General features: G+C 38.1%; 1 protein-coding gene across 1 annotated transcript; it reads right to left on the bottom strand.

Annotated features, from left to right (window-relative positions):
• Positions 1 to 5,550: 5,550 nt before the first annotated feature.
• LOC118574672 (histone H2A-Bbd type 1-like) lies at positions 5,551 to 5,850 on the bottom strand. The gene has a single exon (XM_036175597.1). The coding sequence runs from the start codon at positions 5,848 to 5,850 to the stop codon at positions 5,551 to 5,553; it is 300 nt and encodes a 99-aa protein (XP_036031490.1).
• Between the last annotated feature and the right edge of the window lie 11,046 nt (positions 5,851 to 16,896).

Raw genomic sequence — 16,896 nt, 5'->3', positions numbered from 1 at the left:
AATACTAAACAATCCTGTATAATATGGTAACTTCCACAGGTATCACCATCCCTGACTTCAAGCTCTAATATGGCGCTAATAAAAACAGCATGGTTTTGGGCTAAAAACAGACAGGTGCATCAATGAAATGGAATATAAGACAATGGCTTAAATCCATACACCTATGAACACCTGATTTTTGACAAAGAAGCCAAAATTATATAATGGAACAAAGAAAGTATCTTTAACAAATGATGCTGGCGTAACTGGATGTGAGCATGTTAATAGAATTCAAATAGATCCACATCTATCACCCTGCACAAAACTCAAGTCCAAGTGATTAAAAGACCTCAACATAAATCCTGATATAAAAGAAATTGGAAAGTAGCTTTGAATTCATTTGCATAGGAGACAATTTCTTGAACAAAATCACAGTGATATAGGCACTGAGAACAACAATTAGTAAATGGGACCTCAAGAAACTGAAAAGATTCTGTAAAGCAAAGGGCACTTTGTCAATAAGACAAAATGGCACCCTATAGAAAGGGAAAAGATCTTCACCTACTCTACATATGACAGAAGGCTAATCTCCAAAATATATAAAGAACTCAAGAAACTAGACAAAAAAAATATCAAATAATCCAATTAAAAATGGGATAAAGATCTAAACAGAGAATTCTCAACAGAAGATCTCAAATGGCCCAGATACACTTAAAAAATTACCCAACATCTTTAGCCATCAGGGAAATGCAAATCAAAACAACACTGAGATAGCATATTACACCTGTCAGAATGGCTAAGAACAAAAACTTTAATGACACCTTACGTTGGGGAGGATGTAGAGTATAGGGAACACTCCTCCACTGCTGCTGGGAGTGAAAACTTGTACAGCCACTTTGTAAATTGATACAGTGTTTTCTCAGAAAATCAAGAATCAATTTACCTTAAGAGGCAGCTATATTAATCTTTGACATATACCCAAAGGATGCTCAATCATACCACAAGGACACTTGCTCAACTATGTTCATAGCAGCATTAGTCATAATAGCCAGAACCTGAAAACAACCTAGATACCTCTCAATCAAAAGAATGGATAAAGAAATTATGGTAAATTTACACAATGGAATATTACTCAGCTATAAAAAAAATAATGAAATTTGTAGGCAAATGGATGGAACTAGAAAAAAATTCATCCATGGTGAGATAACCCAGACTCCTAAAGACAAGCATGGCATGTACTCACTCACAAGTGGATATTAGCTGTACAGTAAAGGATAACCAGACTACAATCCACAGCCCCAGAGAGGCTAGGTAATAAGGTGTGCCCAAAGAGGGATGCATGACTTTCCTAGGAAGGGGAAATAGAAGAGTTCTCCTGGGTATACTGGGTTAGGGTTGGGAGGTGATGAGAACATGGGAGATTGGGTTGGGTGGGTTGGTGGCAGGAAGGACGGGAAGAGTAATAAAAGAGATGTCTTGAGGGGTGTGGGAGTCTGGCTCTCTGTTTTTGCCAGGGTACTCTTAAGGACAGAAGGATAACAAATATTTAGATAGAAAGATAATGTGGAGAGGACCGACAGAAACACAGGATAGCTTTGGGATGATCTGAATCAATATCTACCAGCTCCTTATTTCTCTTCAAAAAGACATTTTATAGGAATGCCAATGGGTGGGGCAAAATAGCTCCCCCTAGCACAGCCAAGTGCAGGCCCTGATAACCACACATGTATTCAAGCCACCCACTAATGCAGCCCTGCAAGGTAAAGCAAGCTCAGATCTCACTAGAAAACCTCTGTAAGCCTCCACTAGGGTGGGAGGAGAGAGAGGCATTCTGGGGTTAGGGAGAAACCTGGTGCTAGAGAAACTCCTTGGAATCCATAAGGATGATTCCAGCTAAGACTCATAGAAAGAGTGGAGAGGATGCCTCAGATGGCCATCTGTAATCAGATGGGTGACCATCCTAATTGTCATCAGAGAACCTTCATCAGTTAACTGGCTGAAGCAGATGCACAGATCAACAGAGTCCTGTTGAAGTTAGGGAGGAGAGCTTATAGGAGTCAGGGAAGTTAAAGTCATGATGGGGGGAACCCACAGAGACAGCTGACATGAGCTCGTGGGAGCACAGGGACCTCAGGGATCTGGACCAAAGCCTGCATGGGACTGACTAAGGTCCTCTGCATATCTGTGACAGTCGTGTGGCATGGTCTGTTGGTGGAGTTCCTAGCAATGGGATCAGGGCCTGTCCCTGGTGCTGAGCTTGCTTTTGGGAACCCAATCCCCATGCTGGGTTACCTAGCCCAGCCTTGATGTAGGGGAAGGAACTTGGTCCTGTCTCAACTTGGTATTTCAGGCTTTGCTGACTCTCATGGGAGGCCTGCCCCTTTCTGAATGAAGACAAAAGAGGAGTGGATTAGGGTAGCAAAGAAGAGGCAGGAGAGGGGGAAGAGCAGGGGACTGGAGGAGAGGAGGGAGGGGAAATTTAAGATGAGATGTAGAATAAATGAAAAAAATAATTAATAATAATAAAGAATGAATTTTTGAATGTGCTTTCTTAAAATCTACAACTCCCTAATAGGTTTTCAGTGAAAGCTTGAGCTTCATGTTCAAAGGGGAGAACATCACAGGGGTATCTACCTCACAGTGCTTCTTTCAGGACAGACTGGAGGAAAGAGCCTAAACATCATATACGTGGGCTAGACCCTCACTGTTGCTATGCTTCTCTCATATTTGTGTCTTCAGAGAGCTGGTTACCATCTCTGGACCTTGCTGGCCTCTGCTGTAAAGTAGCCACCATGAAAAGTTCCTGTTTTCTACCCCACTTTCTCTCATTCAGTAGAAGATTTTATTGGGAAAGATTCAGCCTGACAACCACACACTTCTAGTGGACTTTTGAAGTCACTTTTCTAACTTTCTAAATTTATTTACAGTGATGGAAGTTGATGGATCTTCAAGTGAACAAGTCTTGGAGACTAGAACTCATTTCTTCTTCCTCTTTTACTATTTTGACCCTTCACGTCAAGAAGACTCATTGTACTTCATGGTTTCCCTCTATCCTACATTGTAGAACTCCAACATCTAACTGTCCTACCTAACCTGCCTCCTTTCTGTTGCCTGGTTTACTTTAGTAAATTCTGCTTTAATAGAAATTTAGGGATTCATCCTCCCATGGTATTATAAAATATATAGTGTGAAATGAAGCTAATCTTTACATTTTTGTAAAAGATTCTGACAAGAAACAGTCAAATAATATCAAACAGAGGCCCCAGTCATTGCCGTCCTTAGATGTGTCAATACTCCTAAAAGGAAAAAAAAAAAAAAAAAAAAAAAAAAAAGTTTTGTGTTCTGGTTCTCATAAGACTGATTTTTGGACTGGGAGCATCCCAAGAACTGCTTGTTACTGCTTAGCTCTAACACACTTGCATTGACAGTACAGGGAGAAAGTGGAGCCGACATGGACCTTAATATTAAGGGCGGAAGACCGTGGCAAACAAGTGATGTTTGTGCTAATTGAACAGCCCTTTGCCATTTCCAAATGACCATAACCATATGTTTTGACTATTTAAGAGAGGAAAAAAATTCAGACACTCAGGTAAAAAATATTTTTTAAGTATCATCATCTAAGTAATATCCTTTTAAGTAAACATTTCTGTTTTCCAGATTAGGTATGTGAGCTGTCCCTCTGATTTTATACACAGAAGTAGTGTATCTCAGTTTAGAATAACCTTTCTTTCTAGAATCTCACTTTTAGAGTAACAAATTCATTTTATAAAGAGTCAGACTGTCCCTCTCTTCAGTTACATCCTACAAGATTGGTCATATATTTTGGGGAGACAGGACTTGGTTCTTCATAATATCTCTATCAAGGGAAGATTTCAGTGTGAGGATAGTCTAATATCCAATACTAAGTCGTTATTTCACAATGAGTTCCTAATAAGTTTGATTCTTTTTTTTCTTTTCTTTTTTTTCCTTTTCTTTTCTTCCTTTTTTTGGGGGGCGGGAGCTGAGAATCAAACCCAGGGCCTTGCGCTTGCTAGGCAAGTGCTCTACCACTGAGCTAAATACCCAACCCCATAAGTTTGATTCTTGGGATCATGTATTCTTACAACTGATATTTTCTGCCACATTGGCCCATTTCAGGCTCTGAGGCTATTTAGATCACACACCAGAGAGGCAGGTAATTTGTTTCAGGTAAGTTACAAGTTACCTTCCCTCAACAGGGTACTGGCTGCCAAAGGGTCCCTCTGTAGGATGCTAGCAATAGGCATCCTTCTTCACCACATTCCTTTCTTTCATCTCAAAAAGTTACAGAAAGCCTGTTGTTGAGTGTGCTCATGCTTTCCTAAGTGTTCATACTTAAGGGTTCATACACCTTATTTGTTCCCTCAGTGTTTGACTCCTTGCATTCACAGAATGGTCATTGACAGGGTAATAGATCAGGCTTTTACTATGCTGTTCATGGTTCTTATTTGTTTCCTGTGAAATCCCTAGGCATAGATGAGTACATGTATAAAGGGAGAGAAGCGTCACGGCTAATCCTTCCATTTGCTTGATTCTGCAAAGGCTTTGCCAACTGGGAATTAATCAAGACAACTTCTAAATTCCATCTCAGGCAGGAAAAAGAATCTGAAGGAGTCCAGGATGCCTGTCTCTTTACAGGATCCCTTTTGATCAGTGATATCCTCTGCTGCTCACCTTATTTAACTGATGTATTATGCCTTCTCCTATTTCGCTCAGTGCTGGGTTTGGGGCTATGATAAGTCATATCTATATGCCAAATAAACAACTTTTAAACAACAGATAGCTATTTAGCCTTTGTGTCAAAGGTCTGAGTACAACAACTTTGGGAAGCAGCCTCACTATGTGCAGACAAGGAAAGAAGCAGATGCTTCACTGGTTATCCTGTGTGATATCCTGTGAGAAGCAGCAGTTTATGAACTACAAGCCAGCTTATATTTGACAGATCAAAGATAGAGTGATTCTTATATCCCATACACATGAAGAAGCCACTGTTTATATGAATAACATGGCCCATTAAGCTATTGCCAAAAGCTAGTTGCTCTCTACCCCTTGAACTCCTTCACACCATTACCTTCACCTGTTAACCTGAGAACTCTCCTAAGAATGAAGTCCACAGTCCATGTCTTCATTCACTTCTCTCAAGTTAGCTGGATGGCTCTGGGAATCCAAAATGTCTGGGAGGCCTTAGACAATTTCTAATCCTCCCAAAGCCTTCCAAGCCCCCAACCAGGGTGGCCTCCCAATCCTCTATGGGGTCACCTCCATTTAACAGGACTACCCTACACACCATCTCCAATTAGAAACATTCTTCTGGAAATCACAGTTCAAATATCCCACACTCTGATCACAGACAGCTTCCATTCCTGCACCCCACCCGATCCCACATGTCAGAACACGTCTAGTTCAAAATGACAAACTTAAAGGAATCAAAACCACTGACCTGCTTATATGCTTTAATAGCATGACTGATTAGCTCCCCCAGGTACATTGGGACTGGTGGAGGCCGAAAAGGGAGACCCTCAGCCTCTGAGACCCAACCATCATCAGTTTTCATTATGGAAAATCATCCAGAGATTTGATGTTCTCTTTGAAGAGTTGACTGAGCTGTCTGTTGTTCTGAATCACCCAACACAAGTCCTCTGGGGTGATGCGCTTCTTGCCCCTGATGAGGGCTTCCTCAGAAGCCAGCACAAGGATGTTGGATGTCAGGTACTCAAGTATACCAGCGAGGAACACAGGAGCAGAAGCACTCAGGCACCGGAAATTGTTTCCTTCTCGAAGGTATCGATCCACTTGTCTAACAGAGAAATGAAGCTCAGCTCTCTGGAGTGGGATTGTTTTTGCCTTCTCCATGCCATGGTGCAGGTTTGATGGATTTGGCTCAGCTAGATCTCTCTTCTGACCTGTGTCTCTCAAAACAACCAGCCTTCCTAACTACTCATGCATTTACCTTGTCCCTCATACATCAGGAGAAGCCTTTGTGAACTTATACTTTGTGATGTCATTGGTTCCCAAGAAAGTCTGGTGTTTCTCACGTTAAGAAACTGCTCATCAGCTGGGCAGTGGTGGCACACGCCTTTAATCCCAGCATTTAGGAGGCAGAGCTAGGCAGATCTCTGTGAGTTTGAGGCCAGCATATTCTATAGAGTGAGATTCAGGATAGGCAGCAAAACTACACAGAGAAACCCTGTCTCGAAAAACAAAAACAAACAAACAAAAAAGAAACTGCTCACCTTAGTAAATACACCACTCATTTTAATGCAAATGAAGAGAAAAATGTAACTTTCTACTTGATTTTCACCTCTTAAAGTTTTTATGTTAATGCCAGGCTTTTATCTGTAGGATGAAGCCTCTGGTTGTGGATGAGACTAATTTTACATTACCTTGAAGCACCTTTCAGAGCCTGTATATAAACCCTAGTTCACTTAGCATACATAAAATCTCCAACAGGGACTCATACACCCTCTACTCACAAGAAAATGAAACTAATCCTGCTTCCATTTCAGTTTCTAATCAATACTGCTGTTTCTATTATTTGACTCTTCTCTGGACTAATTATTGAATTTAACAACACATTTACTATCTGCTAAATATTTGACAAATATTTAAAAATATTGCCCATATCTGTTTGAATTTTTCATTATTTCTACACATTTTAGAGTACACACATTCATATACTTAACGGATTCACTTACTATGGCCTTAAAAGTTCAGTCACAAAATTGTACCATCAAGCCTGTCTAGTTTTGTTCTCTTATATATATCCAGTGCAACAGTTGGCTTATAAAAGTTTATTATCTTTTAGTAGTTATTAATCATTTAAACCAAGGATTTTCAATATATCATTTATAGTCTTTCTCCATATATACATATACATATGTATATATGAATGTATCCCTTATTAACATATATATATATATATATATATATATATATAATGTACTTTGATCACATTCTTGTTTCTGTTTGTACTATTTTTTGTTTTCTTGATTTCTAAATTGGTGTTTCTGTTTTTTTTATTTCTTACAGCTGATAATTCTCTATTTTTGATTACTATGTTTTTATTTTTTAATGTTTTCTACTGAGACAAGTTTCATGTAACTATACTATTTTACTGTTTATGCATATAGTGGAGTATCCATTCACAGTATTGTGGAGCTAACACCAATATTATATTCTGAAATAACTTCATAATTCCATAAAGATACCTGTTCACTAGCCATCTGAAATTCCCCATCAAATGTTGAACAACCACTAGTCTACTTTTGTCTATGTGTGTTTGGATAGTCTAGACATATTATATAAATATTATCATGTTCCATCTGTATCATGGAATATAATGATACTTCATTTTATGAATATAAAATATTCATTTATAGCAATAGATCATATTTTGTTTATTCATCAATTGAGGTCATATTTGACTCCTCTGCCCTTTGCTTACACATGACACTTCATGTGTAAATTTTTGTGAGAAAATATATTTTCAGTTCTCATGTGTGTACAGCAAACTGCAATTATTTGTTCACATGGTAATACTTTATTTTGTGGTCAGATCTTTGGTATATTTCTCTGAATCGATATTTTCCATATGTATGAGAGAAATCAGAATCTGCTTAATCAGTCTTTACTTATCTATTTGTTATGTCAACACAAAGAAGGATTCCGTAGTCTCAGTCAGGGATCAGCTACTAGATCTCTGTACTAAGGAAATATTCTATTCTTGTGGTGGAATACTTCCACCATAGTTTACACTTTTAAAACTGAAATGAAAATGCCTCTGTTTCTGGGTATTTCTACATAACCTATGCCTTCACTCCTGATATGAATGCAAAATTTTCCTACCTTAAAATTAAAGAGTTGTCTTACAACTGATAAGCCTAAGTAATTGTTTACAAAAATTTATGAATACTTCCTTATTAATTAAATTTGTTCCTGGACAATTACATAAATGCACTTTATGCATTCCATTTACTCTCATCCACTTCACTTTCTTATACTTCTCCAACCAATATTATACCTACCTCTTTCCTAGAAGTACCTTTTCTACCTTAAAGTCTCAGAATATGTGTGGTTGCTTTTAATAGTTTTACACACAAGACTGACTTGTTTACATCCAGTCATGGATCAGGGTGCAGCTAATGGTGGTCTTATTGGTGAGCCCACCAGGCTTCAGTACATAGTCTAAATTCATAGTCACACAGCGGGTCCTGGATAAAGTCAGCAGGTTACAAAACAAAACAGAAAGGTATCAATTTAATATTCCTAAAACTCCTAGAAAATAGGAGATTGAATTATTGATTCTTTAGATATACTAAGTGATAAAAGTATATATACTCAGAGACCAACTTTTATTAGTTATTTCAATTAAAACTCATATAATTTATTTATGTATTTGCAAAAAATATATTGCTTCAACAACATGAGATATCTTGGGATAAGCAGTGGCTCCACAATAACTTTAGTCTCCTTTCATATGTGGAGAGACCATCACTCAGCCTGCACTATAGTTTATAAACAGAAATTTATACAGTTTAAATGAAAAACAATATGAGCATTGGTATTTTGCCTACATTTAGGTAAGTGTACTATATGCCAGCTTGGTAACAGCAGAAACTGGAAGACATCATTGGATTTCCTGGAACTGGAGTTCTAAAACTGTTTTGAGTCGCCATGTAGATGCTGGGAATCTAACCCATGCCTTCTGAAAGACCAACCAATGCCCTTCGCTGCTAAACCATCTCTCCAGCCACAACAGAGACTTACAAAAAATTTTTTTCATTCTCTAAGACACAACATAATTTGTCTGATTTGCTATATAGGAATTGAATTATAATTCAATTTTAACTTTTTACATTTGTTAATTTGTGTGTGTGTGTGTGTGTGTGTGTGTGTGTGTGTGTGTGTACGTGTGTACACACACCTTGGTAGAATGGTATGCATGTGGATCAGAACACAGTTTGTGGAAATCTGTTCTCTTTCTACCATGGAGGACATGAGTAGCCAATTCAGATTGTCAGGTTGGGTAGCAAGTAACTTTACCAACTGAGCCAGCTCATCAGCTCCACCTGACAATTACCTATCTTACTTTAGCCAGATTATACTATTATATTACTGAAATACTGACAAAAGATCCACTAAATACTTCAGTGCATATAAATTCTATTGAAATCATTCCTATTTTTAATGTTACCATTCTGAAAATTGGAGGAAATGAGCCTGAGTGATGGGTAAAGTTTCTGCTTACAATGACAAAATTTGGGGAAAGTTTGAAAATTTGAAGTGGTTGGACTTTCACAAAAAAAGTAAATGTATTTACTGTTTCTGGAGTATAGACTTAAACATGTCATGAAAATACAAAAATAAAATTTTGAAAATTGACTTGAAACACATTTTAATAAATAAACAACTCTGAGAATCAACAAATTTGTCCACACACACACACACACACACACACACACACACACACACACACACAAAGAATTCTACCTAACAAAATATTTCTCAAAATCTCCTTACTGTCAGCGTGAAATAACCTTACAGAAACTTAGGTGAGATTGATCTGCTTTCCAAAGAAATACCTGGACACTGCCTGTGATGGTCTGTCACCAAGTACACAATGTCATTTTAGAAGTGACTTTGGCATTGAAAGAATTCTTTTACTGTTGACTCTTCATAGAAATGCTTTAGTAAAGGAATGTGATATAGTTAATGACACACCCACCTTGTTGTATTCAGATAATTTTTAGATGAATTTATAAATGGTCATATTAAATAAGCAACACAGAGCCAAATACAGAGTTAAAGCTTAAGAGATCAGTGCAATAGTCACGATAACTTACCACTTGCTGCCATCCTTCCCCTGAGAGAGAGAGAGACCTTTTTCCTGTGTGTCTTGAGTTTTATTGCTTTCTTGTTCTGCCTTCCCATCAGCTCTAATCCCAGCCACTTGACTTCCTCATCACTGCCTGTCTATACAGACATCCTGGTCTCTATGGTTGGTACTGGGATTAAAGATTCAAGGGTCACCATGTTTGTGTCCTTGACCACACAGAGACTCTGCCTGCCATGTGAGCAGATTAAGAGCATGGGCTACCATTACCTTACTTCTGTTCCTGCCTCTCTAATGACCTCTGATCTCCAAGCAAACTTTATTAACACAAATAAAATCACATTTCCACACAATTAAAATATCACCACAATAATCCAAGATTTCCTTATTCTTAAAAAACAAATAATGGCTATGGTTATTTGATATAAAAATACATTTGTATAGGGTATAAAAACAAATTTTGGGGTTGTTTTGTTTTGTCTTGTTTATACCTAGATGAAATAATAGTACAAATGTCAACTCATGACAAAATCACTGTTATTAAAAGCCCACCAGAAAAAGTGATTTCCAAGTTGCATAAAAGTCCATTCTGTCCATTATAATTTTTAATATTATCTTTGAAACTATTTATGTAGAAGCATTGAAAACTAACTGCATCACATTTACAGTACATAACAGTATAGATTTCATTAGTCTTATAATGAAATGATTTGAAGTTCAACTTGTAGAAAAATGTGACCTTCAAGCTGGGTACCAAGCCAATCTTCCATTTCTTGTCAGCAGAAAGTATCTAGGGACCAGTGGCTTAAATGTCAGTTAGATTGGTTTCTGTAATATGATACATTTTCCCAACATACACACACACACACACACACACACACACACACACACACACACACACACATTTCTTTTTGAATCACTTTAAAATTATATAGTGTTCTTTTTACTAATTTAGTTTTTCTCAAACACTTATAATTTATCTGTTTCACTTAAAATTATTCCTCCAAAGTTACTTCTAAGAAACAAAAGCAAGCGTCGGCTTAAAAACAAGTATTTGTTTTCATCCTAAATAAATGACATTTATAATAACAAGTTTATGAGTCATTGTAGCATCACAATTGGGAAATTGAATGAAAAGCAAGTGTGACTTCTTTGGATTTAGTTTTTCTGATGCATCCAATTATATTTTCAGATCTTCCTTAGAACTAAATAAATGCCTTTAAATGTGCTGTATTTCGCTCTGATTTTCACATTCTGATACCTATGTCTCCATTAAAACAATTTGTAGCCTTAATACCATTCACCACTACTCTGGCCTCTATAAAACATTCTGCTGAGATCCACAATTGCCCAATCCAGATATTATATTTTAAACATGTGTTTTGAGTGTACTATTCCCTATATGAAGTTGGAAACATTTTACTGGGGACAATTATGTAAACAACTAAATATATAATTGAACTATATGATTTATACATTTTTAAGGTGTTATACACCATGGCATTAAGTATGTAGTTCATTGTTCATATAACATACAATGAGCATGATGGCAATAAATAAATTCTTAATCCTTTTACAGAGAAACTTTAACTATTAAGGTAATATTGTTTGTAAAGCAACCCTTGCTGTTCACTTAATGTGTTGCAGGAATGAAGAGAACTACTCTGTAGGGACAAATACTTCTGACATAAGCAAAATTAATATGCTTGAGAACAACTAACATGGGCTCATAGGAGCTCACAGAGTCTGGACTGACAACCAGGGAGCCTGCATGGGACCTGTCTAGACCCACTCTCTATATGTATGTGACAATTTTATAGCTTGGTCTATGTGTGGGACTCCTAACAATGGGAACAGTGTGTGTCCCTAATGCTTTTGCTTCTGGTGACCTATTTCTCATTCTGGGTTGCCTTGCTCAGCATTAATACAAGGGGAGATTCTTTGTTCTACCACAACTTGATATGTCATGTTTTATTGATACCCATGGGAGGCTTGCCTCTTTCTGAAAATCAACAGAGGAGTGGATTATTGGGGGGGGGGGGGGTGGAGACAAGATTGGGGGAGGAAATTGGAGAAGAAACTGCAGTCAGGATATAAAACAAAGCTTATTTTTAAAATTATTATAATGACAGATTTAGTCCCTATTCTAAATGGTAGAACATTATTTAATATATCAGAAATTTCTTTTATAAATAACTTACATGCATTTGACTTGTTGTTATGGGGTACTTGATAGTCTAGGCCCATTTTATATATATAAGCACCTTGGATGTTATAAACTAATACTAGATGGACATGGCAGTGCATGTTTATAACCCCATCTTGAGATAGTAGGTGCTATGGATATCACTCTGTATAAATAAAGTACTGATTGGCCAGTAGCCAGGCAGGAAGGATAGGGTAGGCGGGACAAGGAAGAAGAGGAGGCTGGGAACAGGAAGGCTAGGGACAGACACTGCCAGCCGCCATCATGAGAAGCAACATGTAAAGACACTGGTAAGCCACAGCCATGTGGCAAAGTATAGACTAACAGAAATGGGTTAATTTAAGATAGAAGAAGTACATAACAAGAAGCCCGCCACGGCCATACAGTTTGTAAGCAATATAAGTCTCTGTGTGCTTACTTGTTTGGGTCTGAGCGACTGTGGGTCTGGCGGGTAAGAGAGATTTGTCCTGACTGGGCAAGGCAGGAAAACTCTAACTACAAGCAGGTGAGGCAGGAAGAACACAAATTAAGGCCAATCTATGCTATATAAAATCTAGTCTCAAAAAATAAAAGCAAAGCTAGTGAGATGGTTTGATGGGTAAAGGTGCTTTCCACCAATTTGGAGGACCTCAATTCAATCCTCAGGTCCTACATGGTACAAAGAAAGGACCAATTCCTATAAAGTATCCTCTAATCCGCACAAGTATGTTGTAGCATGCGAATTTTGTCACACTTAAACACCCATACTCATACCCAAAACAGGTACAAAAGTGTAATTATTTTTGAAGAAAGGAAAATAAAACCAAGAAACAAATAAAGCCCATGTAACTTACCAAAATTATGCAGCTAGGGAAGGAGTAGCAAAGAAAGCCTTGATTTGAACTACTAAGTTAAGCTTTCTGGAACTTAGTTACGTTAATTAAAAAAAAAAATCAAATGATACTGGATGGCATCATACCTGTATTTTCCAAGTCATAGAGAGGCAATGACTCAAACTAATTTGACATACATAAAAATGAGGTGCCAGGCAGAACTCTGCTTTGTTTGTTTTGCTATGTTTTGTTTTGACTCGGTTTCACTATGTATTCCTAGCTAAACTTTCTATATTTCATTAAGTTGATCAGTTTAGCTTCAAATTCACAGAGACCCACAAGCCTGTGCCTGTGTGCACTGCCACACTCCATAGTTTTTTAACATCATTTAAAAAAATATTTTATGATAATCTTGAAACCCTTGGTAATCTTTGTCTTACTTTTATGATTTTAAAATTGATTTTCATTTTTCACTCAACTAACTATTGGGCTTTATTCGGAAATAAACTGCACCAGAAAGCAGGTTTTTAAGAATGTATAATTTAAGATAACAACAGCAAATAGTTTTTAATCTATGATCTGTCTTCATATTCTCTGCATTCTGTGGATGGCCTATATCTCAATCTATGAATAAGATTTCATATCTTACCCAGAGCTCCTGCATTTAATTTAGATATAACAACTATACTCTTATGAGGAAATGGACTCAATCTTTGCTTAACTAATTGACAAAAGGTTAATTAGGAGACCCAAAAAGATATGTCAAGTGCTGAGAGCCATCCCCAGCAGTGAGCCAGTCCCTGCAGAGGACATAAGGAGTTTGCAAAGGAAAGAGTTTGCCAGGCCATAATGGTTGGGAGAATCTTGCAGCCTGACTACCTAGCAGGCAGAGTGCTTCTTTATTTATACAGAATTTAGTAAGCAAGGATACATTCATGATGTTCCAAAACATAGATCATATCATTTTTGGTTTTGGACATGTGTTTCACTTCCTCTTGCTCATCTTTTAGTCATCATTAATAAACTATGATTGAGTTATCTTTTCTAATCTTTTTCCCTCAGATTTTGACATCATTGATAAACAGACTTATCATTTTTACTTGTTAACTCCATAACCCAATTTTTAAGAATCTAGAGGCATATGACAGCCTGTCCTCAGGCTAGTAGCTTTTATGGCTATGAGGACATTAGATCAAAAAAAATCTTCAGGCCACCCAGGCATATTGCTATGTCCCAAGCAGTATATTATTAACTCTTAATGGTCAGAATGCCAAAAAGAAATCCTCAAGCCAAAGCTGCTGTGGTTACTATTCAAATTTTGGCATAATATAATATTTATAATTTATATCTTTATAGAATTTGTCTATATGTCTAATCTTGGCATTCTGTTGTTCCTTGGTCATATGACACTATAGTGGCTCTGTATGTGTTAACTTTTCTAAGAAAGGGAGGTCCATTTTTTAAATAATCTTTCCATGCTATTCGTTGTTCATCAGTATAAGTCCCTATATAGGATAGAGGTGATTTCAGTTAGTCTAACTTTGTTTCTGTATATGCCACAGTGTTGCCTGAGTGTATAGTGGAAAGAGACTTGCAATCAGATCTGTGGCCAACTCCTCTAGTTCACCAAATCTTGTTGAAATTTTTGAGGTGTTTACTTTGTTTTGAATATATTGTTCCTGCATAAGTACAGGGGCAGATGGTTCAAGAATGTCTCATAGCCTCATAAAGAGACATCTGGCTTCTTTTTTCTTTTTTTTTTTCTTTTTTTGGTTTTTTGAGACAAGGTTTCTCTGTGTAGCTTTGCACCTTTCCTGGATCTCACTCTGTAGACCAGGCTGGCCTCGAACTGGCAAAGATCCGCCTGGATCTGCCTCCTGAGTTCTGGGATTAAAGGCATGCACCACCCACTGTCCGGCAATATGTAACATGGTTGTGAGGTAATCTTTTCTTGCACAGAAATCTTTTTTTTCTATGTATACAGCATTATTGGTGAAATTATTAAGGCCACTCCACGTAGTTAAAAGGGAGGTTTATTTTGTGGGGTAACTTACAATGAAGGGGTAGGTTGCAGGGTCTGGCAAAGGTATAGCACAGTCCGGCGGTGTTCTCTGGAGAACTCTGCTCGGTCTACCTCCAGCGTCCAGAGTCCGGGAACCAAGTGAGAGACCTCTTCCCTATCCTTGGTCTTCCGCTTCCTCCTCTGCCCTGCCTTGTGGGCGTGACCATTACCGAAGCCTCAATGGGGGTTGGAACTTCCAGGCCAATGCTGGGATGGCTATTCACTACATCTCCCCCTTTTGTCTAAATAAGAAAGTTCTAACCTAATACAAGACTATATACAAAGAGATGGTTATCAAATATTGTCCAGGAGTAATGAGGGATAATGACCTAGATAATGACCTAGATACAGCATTCTGTCTGTATGTACACATGCAGGCGAGAAGAGGGTGCCAGATCTCATTGCAGATGGTTGTGAGCCACCATGTGGTTGCTGGGAATTGAACTCAGGACCTCTGGAAGGACACCAAGTGCCTTAACTGCTGAGCCCCAACCTCTGGCTTCTTTATGTGTCACAACCTCCAAGGCATAAGGAAGACCTTCAAGTAGATAAGGATATCTCCCTAAAAGCATGGGGAATAGTATGTTCAGAACTTTCCTGGCGAAGCTTACAAGTAGCATTACTGGGAGAAGGCATAAATTATTCATAAGAAATTTTCCATCAATCCAATCTCCCCAAATTGTGTGAATATTAAAAGTTCCCCAAGTATGCAACAGGTGGAGATGAAAACCAAAGGTGGCATGGCAGCCATCATGTGACTCAGTTTTGCTGGATCTTTGTCAAGCAGCCGTGTTGGCTTTATGACTTCTGTCATTATCATCAGATATGGCTGTGCCAGTCAAGTCAGGTATAGGTGATTACTAGTAATTAGAAATAAACTGGTCTGCGAAAGCTAAGCTACATGTAAATTCTCTTCTTACACAGTATATTTAAGATGACCTTTTGTATACATTCTTTATCTTTATTTACTGACATTTAGTCTTGTTTTTTTCTCTTTTTTATTATTATTATATTTGTGTTTTATTTTTACACATCAGCCATGGGTTCCCCTGTCCTCCCTGCTCCTGCTCGCACCCCCAACTTCCCCCCATCCCCTCCCCTCCATTCCCATCTCCTCCAGGGCCAAGACTCCCCTGGGGATTCATTTAAACCTGGTGGATTCAGTACAGGCAGGTCCAGTCCACTCCTTCCAGGCTGAGCAAAGTGTCCCTGTGTAAGCCCAAGGTTCTAAACAGCCAGCTCATGCACTAAGGTCAGGTCCTAGTCCCACAGCCTGGGTGCCTCCCAAACAGTTCAAGCTATTCAATTGTCTCACTTAACCAGAGGGCCTGTTCCAGCTGGGTGCTCCACAGCCCTTGGTTCATAATTCATGGCAATCTTACCAAAAGTAATCTACAGATTCAATGCAATCCCCATCAAATTATCAACACAATTCTTCACAGACCTGGAAAGAATAATACTCAACTTCATATGGAAAAACAAAACACCCAGGATAGCCAAAAGAATCCTGTACAATAAAACAACCTCTAGAGGCATCACTATCCCCAACCTCAAGATCTACTATAGAGTTACCATAATAAAAACAGCTTGGTGCTGGCATAAAAACCGACATGTGGACCAATGGAATCAAACTGAAGACCCTGACATTAACCCGCACACCTATGAACATATAATTTTTGACAAAGAAGCCAAAAATGTACAATGGAAAAAAGAAAGCATCTTCAACAAATGGTGCTGGCATAACTGGATGTCAATGTGTAGAAGGCTGCAAATAGATCCATATCTGTCACCATGCACAAAACTTTATTCCAAGTGGATCAAAGACCTCAACATAAATCTGGTTACTCTGAACCTGATAGAAGAGAACATAGGAAGTACTCTTGAACACATTGGCACTGGAGATCACTTTCTAAATATAACACCAGTAGCACAGACACTGAGAGAAACAATCAATCCATGGGACCTGTTGAAACTGAGAAGCTTTTGT

The sequence above is a fragment of the Onychomys torridus genome, chromosome X (genome assembly GCF_903995425.1).
Source record: "Onychomys torridus chromosome X, mOncTor1.1, whole genome shotgun sequence".
In the NCBI taxonomy this organism is placed as follows: domain Eukaryota; kingdom Metazoa; phylum Chordata; class Mammalia; order Rodentia; family Cricetidae; genus Onychomys; species Onychomys torridus.
This window is presented reverse-complemented; position numbering and strand designations above follow the sequence as displayed.